The sequence below is a fragment of the Octodon degus genome, unplaced genomic scaffold (assembly GCF_000260255.1).
Source record: "Octodon degus isolate 3935 unplaced genomic scaffold, OctDeg1.0 scaffold00109, whole genome shotgun sequence".
NCBI lineage: Eukaryota > Metazoa > Chordata > Mammalia > Rodentia > Octodontidae > Octodon > Octodon degus.
Window position 1 is genome coordinate 570,993 of NW_004524685.1, and position 14,000 is coordinate 584,992.

Here is a 14,000-nt window from a genome sequence, read left to right on the forward strand (position 1 = left end):
ATAAAAGGAAAAATTGAGGTAAATAGGTAAATCTACAAAGAAAAACATTTTTAAAAACATAAATAGAAGCGTTCAATCCTTTAAGACTTGTTCTAATTCTAAGAACTACTTATATGGAGGGGAAAAAAAGTTAAAAACAGCAATTTCACTTGGTAGGCAAGTGCTGCCAAGCTGTACACACAACACTTAGTTATGTTACCTATAGCTCCAAGAGGGTCCCAAAGGACTAAAGAGTCACTCGCCTCCCTCAGAAGCTAAGGCTCCTTTCCTTTTACAGTACTGATTTTCATTAGATGCTTTCTGGTATTGAAAGAAAACTAATACTAATTATCAAATGCAAGCCTCTATGATAAACATGTCATTCATATATAGTAATCCCTATATTTGAGAGTCATTTGAAACTATGTTCTCTAACCCAATTATAATCTTTGTCAAAATCCTTGCATTTTAATAATTATATGAAAATATGAATCCACAACAATTTACATTCTCAGAAAAGCAATGTACTATGTCAAAAAAATATGATTTTAAAGAAAAAAGACGGGAAAAAAGGCAAAAAAGCAGAACATATTAACTATTTAGGTAACTGCAGAATATCTGGAAATGACATGCACTTACCTGTAAAATTAAATGAGATATAGCTTAATAGTTTGTATCCTAAATAAACACTTTAACATCTTCATTTACTTTTTTTTGATACTGGGGATTGAACTCAGGACCTTGCACTTGCCAGGCAAGCACTTAAGTTGCTAAGCTATCTCCCAGCCTTTTATTTACTTTTTATTGTTTTTTTTTGCAGAACAGGGGATTGAACTCAGGCCCTAGTGCTTGCCAAGCAAGCACTTATTCTACTGAGCTATCTCCCTGGCCCCCATTTACTTTTCAAAAATTAATTTTACTGTTATGTTTAACATCTCCATTTATAAAAACATATATTAATTGATATATTTTGAGACAAGGGTCTATCCATGTTACACCCAGGATGGCCTTGAACTTGTGACCCTCCTGCCCTCAGTATCCCCTGTAGATGGGATGTTAAGCATGTGCTACCAGGCTGGGCTTAAAAATCTTAATAGATTAAATGCTTCATTATTTTTCCCTGGTATCCAATAACCAGTTAACTGTCAAAAGAAGGAAAAAAAGGAAGTGGCAAGAAAGACAGCATTTAATTACTATTTATATTTTGCCAAGTATAGATATCCTAACTTACATAATGAGTATTATGTTGATGCAATATATTCATAACTCTTAATTTCTAACTTCAGAGAAATAATTTTATTTTATTTTAATTTTTTTAATACCGGGGATAGAACTCAGGACCCTGTGCTTGCCAGGTAGGCACTTATTATAATGAGCTATCTCCCTGGTCCCAACAATTTTATTTAAAAAAACTAACCTGTCTACTTCATCTCGGGCCACAATGTCTCCTTTCTTTAAGGCTTTTATAGCGAACATCTCATTTGTGTGTTTATATTCAGCCAAAAGCACCTGAAATAAGATTAAAATAATTATTTCTTATTTGAGTTATTAATTTTACAGGTATTGCAAAAATTCCAAAAGATTACCTTTCCAAAATGTCCTCTACCCAGGACAGCACAACATCTGAAGTCTTGTATATTGAACTGAAATCTCTGCTGAGACCTAAAAACAGTAATTTCAATTACAAATATAGCAAGTATTACATCCAAAATGTACCAGCAAAGCAATATACAGTCTTTACCTTCTGTCCTCAAATTCTCGAATACCACTATATCCTAAGCCTGCATCAGGCATATCAGACTCATATTCACATTGTGATTTTGGAAGTATAGTATTTCTGTCATTTTCAATATCAAATACAGTTTCTGAATCCTGTAAAATAGTAAATGCTCATTAAACCACAAAGCATTCATAGTTATAAATTAGAAAAAATGCAGATACTCAGAATGAATAACCATTCTTTTGGACACAAATTTTATACTGATGCTTATATTAGAAATGAAAAAACTAACATTATCAATCATCTTCAAGACATATTGGTTTTTTAAAAAAATGTATTTAGTACAGGGTCTACAGGGTCTCATTACACAGATTGGACTCATAATGATTCTCCTGCTTTCAGCCTCCCAAGTGCTGGGATTACAGGTGTGTGCTGGCACAGCACGCTGGGGATCGAACCCTGGTCCCTGTGTCTGCCTAAACAGGTCCTTCAATCTGCTGAGTTATCTGGCTGGCCCTTCAATACATACTGTTAAGCAAGGTATAAGATAAAGAATGTTTTAGGGGCTGAGGCTGTAGCCTACTGTTAGATTACTTGCCTAGTATGCATGAGGCCCCAGCTGGGTTCAATCTCTAGCACCACAAGAAAGGAAAAGTTAACACATCTAATACCACATCTAATAGCCCCTCAAGCAAGCTCTCCTGTGGCCTATCAGCACCTGGAGGCTGATGACAATGGCACAGCAACACTAAGAATTTGTTTATCCTCTGTCAACTCGGTCTCATTTAGTTGAGAACAGTTCATTTATAACACACATATATGTATTTGTTCACAGAGACGATTTAAATTGCAATGCAGACCTCGTACACTGTGACGGCTTTTAGTGCTATTTCATTTAAGAAGGAGTTACACAAGGTCTTAAATGCCTTGCCTGTCCAGGTGTATCCAAGACTCTTAACACAGAAGAGTCATCCGTGTCTCCAAGGGAAGAAGCACGTGGCGGGGCCGGGGGAGGCTCAGGCTCCAGGTCGAAGTCCAGCTTGGTGACTGTAGGATCACTTGCAGAAGACAAAGCAATTCACCACAACAGTAACACAAAGTATTTATTTGAAATAGCTTAAAAACAAAAGCAAACTTTTTTTTTTTTTTTTTTTTATGTAAACAGAACCTTATTTGAAAATATTACTTGGAAAAACTGAGACTTTTAGTATAACCACTGCATTTAATACATAACAATGTCTGCATAGCCATTTTGTGTTTACACATCACAAACACATACCTAGCTGATGGTGCTAGCTCTGGGATGCGCACGTCAGCTACTGGCACTGTAGCGGGGACGGAGGTCTGCGGGCTGAAGGTGCCAGAGTGATTTACTGTAGGAATAGCTCTTCTCACTAGCCTTCCCCAAGTGGCAATATTAATATTCATTTGAGGAGCTCTGAGGAAAGTTTTGCCTGCAGATATTGTGAATAAAGAAAACAGAACAAGCAATTCATTTATATATTACCAAAAGCCATAATTTAAAAATTCATATTTATCAGCTTATAATTTATGAAGAACAAACAAAATTTGTCACATAAAAAACTAGTTAACTATTTGCGATTCAAGTTAGTGCAAAACAGCATCGTAGTTTAAAAGAATGGTAGAAATTGTTCCTTTTTTTCCATAACTATAATAATGAACTATATGGCTAAGGTTTTTAAAAGAATATGCATCTTTTAGAAATACAAGCTATAATATTTACGGATGAATCAATGATGTCTGTGTTTCCTTCAATGACGTGATGAAATGGTCAGTAAATGGACACAGGTGACACAACACGGACTATGAGCGGGCTGCTGCTGGAGCTGGGGGATGGCACACTGCACCTATCTTTCCACTTAGAATAAGTTTGAAATGTTTCTTAATAAAATGTTAGAAAGGAATGAACTACGAAAGAAGAAATCATACATGGATATTATTTTAAAATAATAATTGGGGGCTGGGTAGATGGCTCAGTGGAATAAGCACTTCCCTGACAAGCACAAGGGCCTGAGTTCAATCCCCGGTTCCGCAAAAAAAAAAAAAAAAAAAAAAAAAAAAAGTTTATCTGCCATATTTAATAAAACACCAAAATTATTCTATGTTTTATTTTTTATAATTACCTTGCTGTTTGGAAAAAATTTTCTTTTGTCTTTGGAGTTTTGGTCTTCTTTCAATAACTGGATTAAAAAAGGTAACCTGCAGTGAAGAAAGTTCAAATTGGCATGAAAATAGTATTGGATTTATGGCTCATGAAATCTACTAAATTGGCAAGATTTGAAAGAGGAAGGGTGTCTTAGGCATGATTTAGTTTAACCCCTTATTCTCTAGATGAGGAAACTGACAAGAGAGAAAAACTGATTTTTCTCAAGGTCATGTACCTAGCCAGGGGAGGGCTACATCAGGAACCCAAGCCATCCCTTTCAGCCTAAAGCTCTCTCGACCTCTATATCATGGTGTCTACATGCATAATTTCAATTTTAGTTATGCACATTTAATAAAATATATTTATTACCTCTGCAAATAAAGTACCCTGTGGTTCCAAATAGAGACACATGCCATGGCGTTGGTTGTCTAAAAAATCTTCTAACCTCAGAAATTTTACAGCACACAGAGATCGCCAATCACGCCAATAAACTGAAATTTCCAGTTCACGTGACTAGGATAATTAAAAAAACAAAAACAAAAACAAAAAACAAGACATCATTGGACACACACTTGAATAAAGTATCACAAAAATATGAAATACAAATAGAGTAAACAAAGATAACACAAAGGTCACATTATTTTAAATAAAACTTCATAATTTTTCTTAGTTGTATATTACCCTTAACACATTTATACACTTGAACTGAAAAACAAAACAAAACAAAACAAAGCTTATCCTCAGACAGTCTCTGGTCAAGGTATTTCATACTTGAAAGATCTGCCGGGAGCAGACAGTCCAGACAGAAGACCCGAGACTGACTCCCCGCCAGCTAGTCTTTCTGCTCCGCTTACTCTCTGCACCATCACTCGCTATGCTCAATGACCCCAGTGCTTGTCTTGACTACGTCGAACTTTCTCATTTCCTTATCTCACTACGGGCCCAGGAAAGAAATGCAAATGGCACTCATCATGCCCTTACAACGTGCCGCACACACTGTGCTAGGCACTTGGAAATATGAGGTCATTTTACTCTTCAACCAATACTGCAGGGTAGCCACGAGCAGTGAGCAGGGCAGCCTCCACTGGGAGGGAAGAGAAGGGAAATCCGACTACACTTTACACAGGACAATGTCCATTTATTATCATACACACAGAAAAAATTCAAGCAAACTTCAAGTTAGAGCCTGAATTCTAAAACTCTGGGATAAATTAAATATATGACTGACACATACAAGAGAATATAGGAGTCATTAAAAATAGTGCCTCCATGGGGAAACATGCTTAAGGTTTTAGTAAGCTATTACTACCAGCATTTTTAAGCTTTTCTTGGTGTCTGTTGAGATAGGGTCTCATGTACAGCCCAGGCTGGCCTTGAATTTGCCATCCTCTTACATAGCCACTTCCTAAATGCACCTTTAGAACACAGTTTATAAATCTGTTGCATAGTTATAAAGTGATTGTGACGTATATGTTACAATCTCTACGCATTCTTGGTAGTAAAGTAAAACACACTATTTGGTTTTTTAGGATTATGCAGATGGTCCAAAGAAAGAGATAAATATTCTTCCCTGTAAGCTCTATAATGCAATAAATTACTTCTTTTATATAACAACTTTCACTTATGAACTATGCATCTTATGCAGTAAATTCCCAGTATACATCATAAAAAATTTTACTCTATGAAAATAGTTGGTGCAAACTAATTCCTATCATCCTTACCCACAACTGTGCCAAACCAATCAGTGGACTAATTTAGTCATAACCCTTAATTCCAGCATCACATACACCCTAGATCCAGCCGCAAGCTGTAACATTCTGCTCTGGCCCCTCAAATACTCATGCATATTCCTTTATGCAAGAGTAATTTAATCCATCTCCAAGAGTTGTCAAAGACCTAACAGTTTCAGCAATGCTGAGAAGTCCAAGTATAAAGCCTCTAAGACTCAAGGCAAACTCTTAGCTGCAAGTTTGCATTTCATTTGTACTCCTTTACAAATAATGTTGAACACTTCCAACATACAACGGCACAAGATACACATTCTCATTCCAAATAGTGGAATAAAAAATAGGATCAAGGCAAGTCTAAAATCCCGCAGGGCAAACATTATGTCCCATGGTTCTATCTAGTCTCCAAGCTCGTATCTGTGGCAAGATATGAACTCTAAAGGGCCTGAGCAACTTTGACTCTACACAACTGCATGTGGCTGTAGCTCTCAAGGCTTCTCTCTTGGGCCAGCTTTGCTCACTTCTTGAGCTTTCCTCTGATGATGGAGGTTTCTGTCTTCTCCAACCTTCTAAGGCTTTCCACTGTACCTTTAGCTTCACACAGAAAGGTTCACAAACTGCCAACACAGAAGCACACAGCCTGGCCTCCCAGGCTTTCTTTAGAAATCTGAGTGGAAGCCTTTTTGACCCCACAATTTCTGCATTCCGCATGCACCTAACACCAGCACCACACAGATGATGCCAAGGTCTGCTACCAGCTGGAGCAGTAGAAAGGCTTCCTTCTGTCTTGTCAGTAGGGGCTGAGTGCACGGTTTGCTAAGTGTTATGAACCAAATCCTTAGGAACACACTCTCTAGGCTGTGAGCATTCTAGAACACGGCGGCAGTCTGGGGCTTTCTTCTCAAAGTAAAGTCTTGTTCCTTTGCAACTCCGAGGTTGCAAATAACCAGTTCTGCAGGTTCCTGTCATGTCTTCAGGCCATCTTTTCTACTGTCTCTGTTCCTTTTCTGCAACAAGTTCTCCTCTGCTCCATCAGTCTGCAGCTTTACTGGAGTTTCCTTTCTGGCCAAATTCAAAGCTTTAAATCACTCATATGTAACTTTTTTTTTTTTTTTTTTCAACAAATAATACACTGCATATATTCTTCTTAGTGGTTAATTGCTGTACAAGATGCGGACTTGTGATCCTATTTACAAACACCATTAGAACAAATCATTCTATTCATTAACAGAATGTAACTATATATCTATCCCAACCACTTTGAATACACAGATACAAAATTGACATTCATCTGTATACCCCATTTTTTCTAAGTTCCGTTACTGAATATTATAGGTGTGTAAACTCAGCAAAATATTCTAAAAGAGTCCAGTAGCCCATATTAGCATTGGGCATATGTAACTTTTGGTCTTAATTTTTAAGTCAGAGCTGTCTAAAAGCACCAACAAAAGCAATGCCACTGTGTCAACATTAGACTGCCTGGACATTTCCTCAGCAAGATTAAATAATCTTCTGCTCTTAATCTTAGGATTCATCAGAGTCTCATGACAAGGAACAAAATACAGACAAGTTTTCCACCACAGCATTGGTGGCCTGCAGTTCAATTGCCAATGCAGTGTTTGTTCCTAACTGAAACCTCATGAGCCTGGTCTTTCCTGGCTGCAATTATACCAGCATTCTGGTCTTTTGAGCTCTGACCATGAAGTACGGCTTATGACCATTCCAAGGCTGCATCTTCAGCCAGCTTCTTCAAACTTTTCTAAACTCTTCCCACAGCCAGTGGGAACCAAACAGTCACATACAATTATAAGCAATGACCCCACTGGTATAAGAATCTCTATCACTCAGTGCTTACTAGAGAAACAGATTTAAAGCAAGACACAAAAATACATAAGAATTTACAAGATTGGTTTACAATGCCACCCACAGAGTCAGATGTGGAGTCAGAGTGCAATAGTCTGTCTTTGAAATGTTGGCTATCTGAAGGATGCAGTTCAAGGCTTGGAGCTCACCGTAGTGTCCTGTGTGAGTTCATATCAGGAGGTGGAAGGGTCTGCAATGGAAGGCTTAAGGGTCTGTGCTGGAGGACACAGAGTCTGCTGTGCTGGAAGCCCAGAGACAACACCCAAAGAGAAGGTGAAGACTGGAGCTCCTCCAGACAAACAAAAGCAAGCCTTCCTTCTTTGCTTCCCTTTTATACCCTTCTGGTGATGGTCTTCCCCTAGGGAGTTCTTCCACACCCAGAACTATGCTGAGTCAATTTAGGTGGGTATTTCTAACTCACACTGACACAGTTAATTATTAACCACCACAAAAACAGTACAGCACACCTATAATCCCAATACCTTGGAATCTGAGGCAGAAGGATCTTGAGTTTGAGGCCAGCCTGAACTATATTGTGAGACTGTGTTTTAAAAACATAAAATCAAACAATAACAACAAGAGCCAACCAACCAGACAACTATAATCACCACCAGTGTAGCTGGGTACAGGGTCACACACCTGTAATCTCAGCACTTGGAAGGTCATTTCAAGGCCAGTTTGGGCTATACAGGAAGACCTTATCATAGGAAACAACAAGAACCCCTCCTCCCCAATAAAACCCAGAAGGAGGAAAGAACCTCTAACACCCCCCCCCCCAAAGTACTGATTTCTAGGACATAAACACTAATTAGTCTTTTTTTTTTTGGTGGGTTGGGGGGAACCAGGGATTGAACTCAGGACCTTGCTTGCACATGCCAGGCAGGCACTTACGCTGCTAAGCACATAAACATCAATTAGTAACTATTATTATTTTTTTTAAATTTATTTTGTGTGTGTGTGTGTGTGGCCAGCTCAGCCCACCAGGGGGCGGGGCTGGCTGGCATGTGGTGCTGGGGGATCGAACCGCGGTCCCTGTGCTTTGCTAAGCTTGTTCTAAGTAGGTGCTTTAGACCACTGAGCCATCTCACCAGCCCCTAGTAACTATTACTTTTTAAAACTTAAATTAAATTTTTATTCTATTTTATTTTGTATTTTGGCAGAACTGGGGATTGAACTCAGACCCTTGCGCTTGCCAGGGAAGCGCTTATTCCACTGAGCCATCTCCCAGGCCCCTAAATTTAATTTTTAAAAATGTATTTGGCACATGGTCTCACTACGCCACCTCATAATGATCTTCTGTTTTCAGCCTCCCCAAAGCTAGGATTACAGGTGCGTGTCACGCTTGGTTTTAGTGGCTAGCAAGGCATGTGGTACTGGGGATTAGTAACTACTTCTTAAATGGAACTAGCATATTTCTTTAAGTTTAGAGACAAACTGAAAACTTACAGATAATGTGAACTGAGAAAAATTGGGAGGTTTTTTTTTTTTTTTTTTTTGTGGCCAGCTGAGCCTACTCCGGCAGCAGGGCTGGTATAGCATATGGTGCCAGGGATCCAACTGTGGTCCCTGCATGCTTTGCCTAAGCAGGTGCTTTAGGCCACGGAGCTATATTGCTGGCCCTGGGAACTTTGATGAGAGGAAAGGACAGTAAAGTGCCACTACTGAGAACAAGACAAAAATACGACCTTTCTGTTGATCACTCAAAACATGAACTGTTCAAAGGCTGAAGGAAGCTGACATTTTTATAAAGGTATGCATGGCAGATTTTATATTTAATGGTCTTCAATGGGCTTTTGAGGTCAACATAAGCTCAAGAAAGATTACTTAGGGTCCCAGAAGCAAACAGGCTGTATAATGACAGAGCTTAATTAAAGAAAATTTAAAAAATTGTCTATTTTAGGCGGTGTAGTTAAAGTGAAGGAACTAACAAAGAAAAGACTAAAGATGCAGCAATGCTAGAAGTCCACTGTGGGGCCGGGGAGACGGCTCAGTGGAATAAGCGCTTCCCGGGCAAGCGCAAGGGCCTGAGTGCAATCCCCGGTTCCGCAAAAAAAAGAAAGAAAAAAAAGAAGTCCACAGTTACGCTTAGCCTGAAAGGCCAAGAGACAACAGTTACCAGAATCCAGTAAGACTGATCTTTAGAGATGGTAGTGGTAGCTGGAGCCTTAGATGAACTGTGAAAAGGAAACACAGCAAAGCATCAAGGGACACCAACACTCCAGCTTCTCTTTTCTCCTACCTTCTCATCTCCTAGCGTAGCTTACCCCAAGTCTTAGCTGAATTACCCAAGTAAACTCAGTAGCTATTGGCCTATATGGGAGAAACAGAACAGGCAGAGGAGAGGATTGGAATTTACTGGGGATAAACAGAAAACCACCACCTGAGGAAACAGTAACGGCAAGAAGGAAACTGCGATCTTTTGGGAGGACAAGAGATGGAGACAATGAAGAGTGGAAGACCCTACTTTTCGAAAAGTCAGCCTGACATCAGTATAGAGGCCCCTCTTTAGAAGAACTGTCTTACTTTGTCTAATTCATTTATATCACTAGATTTTACACTTAATCTGATTTATTTACATCACTAAATTTTACACTTTGGAATACCTGCTGCTACTGAGAAAAGGATAGTTGGAGTCTATTTGTATGAACTTTTTAAAAGACAATTTTGTTTTTACTGAGATTTTTAAAAAAGTGGTAAATGTCTTGGAGAAAAAAAGTTTAATGTCTGAACTGATTGCTTATGTTGTTTCAGTTCTTATATAAATTCTAAAAGTATTTTGTACCCGAAAAAAATAGTTAACAGATTTGCATTAAAATCTTATATAAAAGAAAAGTCAGCCTGCTGTAAGATGCGGGTAGCTCTGTTTCTTTCAGGGGGAAAGAGACTGTTATGAGAGAAACTAGTTAAGGGCCACATCCATTAAGTACAAGTATTTCCTAAGCCAATTCAGACCCACTAAAGAGTTCCAAAGCCTTTCTTCTACTCTGAAGTCATTATTCGCTTTCCTGCCTCCATGTCTTCACATGCAAGCTATGCTGTTCCTATTTCCAAATTGGTGTTCTAGACCCTCCATTTCCACGGAGATTTTCCTACTGGTCTTTCCTTTGTACCAGCCTCAACTCTCTTTATCAAAGCCAAATTAAACTCTCATTTCTTCTACAGTGGTGTTCTTGACTAAATGCAACCTGTGTGCCTTGAATTTTCAATGTGGGTATCTTCTTTATCCTTCTAGGGACATGTGATTTGGAAATCTGAAAATTTATGATTGCTATCAATTCTAGAAATTTCTGAGGCACTTTTGCTTCAGGGAAAGCCTGTCCTCTGTTCTTCCCTTCTGTGCTGTTGTTCTGTCCTTTATGACTCTATGTCTTTCAAAGCTCTTACTTCTCAGTGTTGTGCTCTTGGCAATGTGCTTACCTAGCTATATATTCTAAGCCATTAACCCTTCTTTTGTTGACTCTGTTTAGTTTTCAATTTCAAAGGTTATATGTCCTATATTTGTTTTACCTGGCTCTCCTTCCCAGCAGCATTGACACTGTATCAACTAATGGTCAATCAAGTTCATCTCCACCTTCCTCTCAACTAGTGTGAAACAAATTCCAGATGTCTCCAGTTTCATTTAGTTTGAATCATTTATAACTCAGCCTACTCTCTTTGGCTTGCCATTCGCTCCTCATTCATGTTTTCTTTTTTTTTAAATTTTTTTTTTTTAACATTTATTTATTGTGTGTGTGTGTGGCCAGCTCAGCCCACCAGGGGGTGGGGCTGGCTGGCATGTGGTGCTGGGGATCGAACTGCGGTCCCTGTGCTTTGCCAAGCTTGTTCCAAGTAGGTGCTTTAGACCACTGAGCCATCTCTCCAGCCCCCTCATTCATATTTTCAAATTCTATTATTTCTTTAAACGTTTACTTTATATTCTCTATGCACCAATCCCATTATGCTTCTGCTCACTCATGGTGGCTGCGTCTCCAGGGCCCGTGAGCTCATGCTGGCGCACACCATCCCAAGCTTCCAAGGTGCTGTACCGCCAGGCGTGGCGGCGCATGTCTGCAAGGCCAGCACTCAAGGAGCAGGCTCTTCTAAAATGAGGCAAACTCGGGCTGGAGAGTGAGGCCCTCAAAAAACAAACTAAACCAAATCACACTACCATCTGGCATACTAGGCAATTGTTTTAAATGTTGCCTCAAGTGATATTTAAAAATCTTTTTTAGGATCCTTTCTGGATGGAAGAACAACAGCTTTTTAAAAAATATTGCTACTTGGAAAAGTAGAGTGTTAATTTTCAGATAAGAAAGAAAAAAGCATTTTTGAATTTCCTGAGACAGGTTTTGCTATGTAGTACAGACTGGCCCTGAATTCACTATTTTAAAGGCTGGCCTCAAACCCACAGAGATCCTTCTGCCTCAGCCTCCTGGTTGCTGAGATTACAGGTGTGTAGCACCATGCCCTGTGAAAAAAGCATTTTAAGGGGCTGGGGAGATGGCTCAGCAGAATAAGCACTTGCCTGGCAAGTGCAAGGGTATGAGTTCAATCCCTGGTTCCACCAAAAAAAAAGAAAAAAGAAAAAAGAAAAAAGCATTTTAAAATGTCTGCATGTGACTTTCTAATAACAGGAAAGGCATAGGAAAATCAGACTGGGCTCTGGGTGGGCAAGGAAGAAGACGTTTTCAAATTAAACATGCCCTTTCTCTTTATATTCTCACATGTGTTTATTTGGGAATCTCTTTGAAAATCTAATAATCAAGAGTGTCATAGCCAGCAACTATGCCAAGGTTTAAAACAAAGAAGCTGGGCATGGTGGTGGCACACCTGTAATCCCAGCACTCTAGAAAGCAAAGGCAGAAAGGATCACAGGTTCAAGCCCCGCCTGTACAATTTAGCAAGATCTTGTCTCAAAATAAAAGAGGCTGGAAATGTAGCTCAGTACTAAGTTCTTGGATTGAATCCCCAGTACCTACCCCTACAGAAAAAAGGTTGAGAAAAGCTGCCTTTCTTTTTTTTTTTTTTGCGGAGCCGGGGATTGAACTCAGGCCCTTGCGCTTGCCAGGGAAGTGCTTATTCTATTGAGCCATCTCCCCGGGCCCTACCTTTTACTTTTAAAAATTGTTTTGGTATAAATTATTTCCATTCATTCCCTTAATACTTAGTGACTATCTTATTAAGCATATTCTATTACAGAGCCACAATGATAAGTATCACACAGTCCTGTGTGCAGACAATCCATAATTTTGTTGGGGGAGGTGAAAACGCAAATACATACTCACAATCGAATGGCATATACAATGTACACAATAGCATAAACAGTGGGAATTATTTATATAAGTGAAGGTCCCAGCTGTAGAGTGAAGAGCTGCAGGCAGCAGGCATCTCACCACTGTTCAGGATTTTTAGAACTTTAGCTATCAAAACAGGCAGAATTTTCCTTCATCACAATGGTAGTACTCGGCTGTTTTCATGTGCCAACTATGATACAATCCTGACCAACCACTCAGAACTCATCTCCACTCGATTCACAGGCACCACTGGTAGAGCATTTCTTTTTAACAAGGTAGTTAATCTGCAGTACAGTGACGTACAAGATTGGGTCATGCTCACTGGCTGCCACATGGTTCGAGATGTGGGCTGCAAAAAATGCAATAGCAAACTGGGATGGATCTATGAGTTTGCCACTGAAGACAGCCAGCGTGAAGGCCGTGTGATCCTGGAACATGCTCTAGCTTGAGTGAGGGCTATGAAGAGCATGTACCATCTGATAATTCTTGAAGAAAAAGAGATAAATCCATCTTTTCCCAGGTCTTTTTCACTGAAAATAAAAATCTACTTACATATACTATCACCTTAGCATCAGAGTCGGATTCATGAACTGCAGAACAAGAGGTTGTGAGAATCTAAGATGAAACCTTTCTTTCTTTCAATTTTGTATTGTCCATCCAGCAGCAGCATGTAGAGAGCATAATGCAGATGCTGTTCACTTTTTTCCCTATGCTTACATCGTGAGGCAAAAAAGTCTACTGGCAGCTACATGGTGGGCTACGTGAGGAAAAAATCTGGGCTATTAGAGTGAAAAAGTGTGTTTCATGTAAATTTTGAATGGAGAATATGTCAAGAGCATGGTTTTTGAACTTAATTTGAGCTTCATTTTAAAACATTTATTTAAAACTCAGTTATTTCACTTGATTTGCTACTGTCAGAGAAGAGATCCGAATCTGTGCCCGGCACTAAAGGCTCAGTGGTAGCACGGCTTGTGCTGGCCAGTGTGCCACATTCTTGTTGGAGATGAACCATAGCCCCAGAGCCCATTCTTCCTTGTCAGTCTTGACCCAAAGATACCACCATTCCTAGTTAGTGGTCACCACGTAATTGATGTTGATTGGAAACTTTCTGAAATGGGGAAGAACTGCTTGGTTGCCTTTTTCCATGTAACTTAAGCATAGTAATATAAATAAAATAATAGTTGGATGTTAAAAAAAATAGTCTTCAAAGACTGTTGATAGAAGTCTATAATGTTGCAACTTGGGGAAACTGCCAATTCTTTAAAAAATCA

At 39.2% G+C, this 14,000-nt stretch overlaps 1 protein-coding gene and 1 pseudogene across 1 annotated transcript in view; one reads left to right on the top strand and one right to left on the bottom strand.

Moving 5' to 3' along the window:
• Positions 1-14,000, bottom strand: part of Pkn2 (protein kinase N2) — a 128,861-nt gene that overhangs the window by 20,535 nt on the left and 94,326 nt on the right. The window contains 7 exon segments of the mRNA XM_023724333.1: positions 1,397-1,488; positions 1,566-1,641; positions 1,721-1,851; positions 2,631-2,757; positions 2,979-3,153; positions 3,844-3,919; positions 4,236-4,379. Coding sequence (XP_023580101.1) covers positions 1,397-1,488; positions 1,566-1,641; positions 1,721-1,851; positions 2,631-2,757; positions 2,979-3,153; positions 3,844-3,919; positions 4,236-4,379 — 821 coding nt within the window.
• Positions 11,394-13,219, top strand: LOC111818955 (annotated as a pseudogene).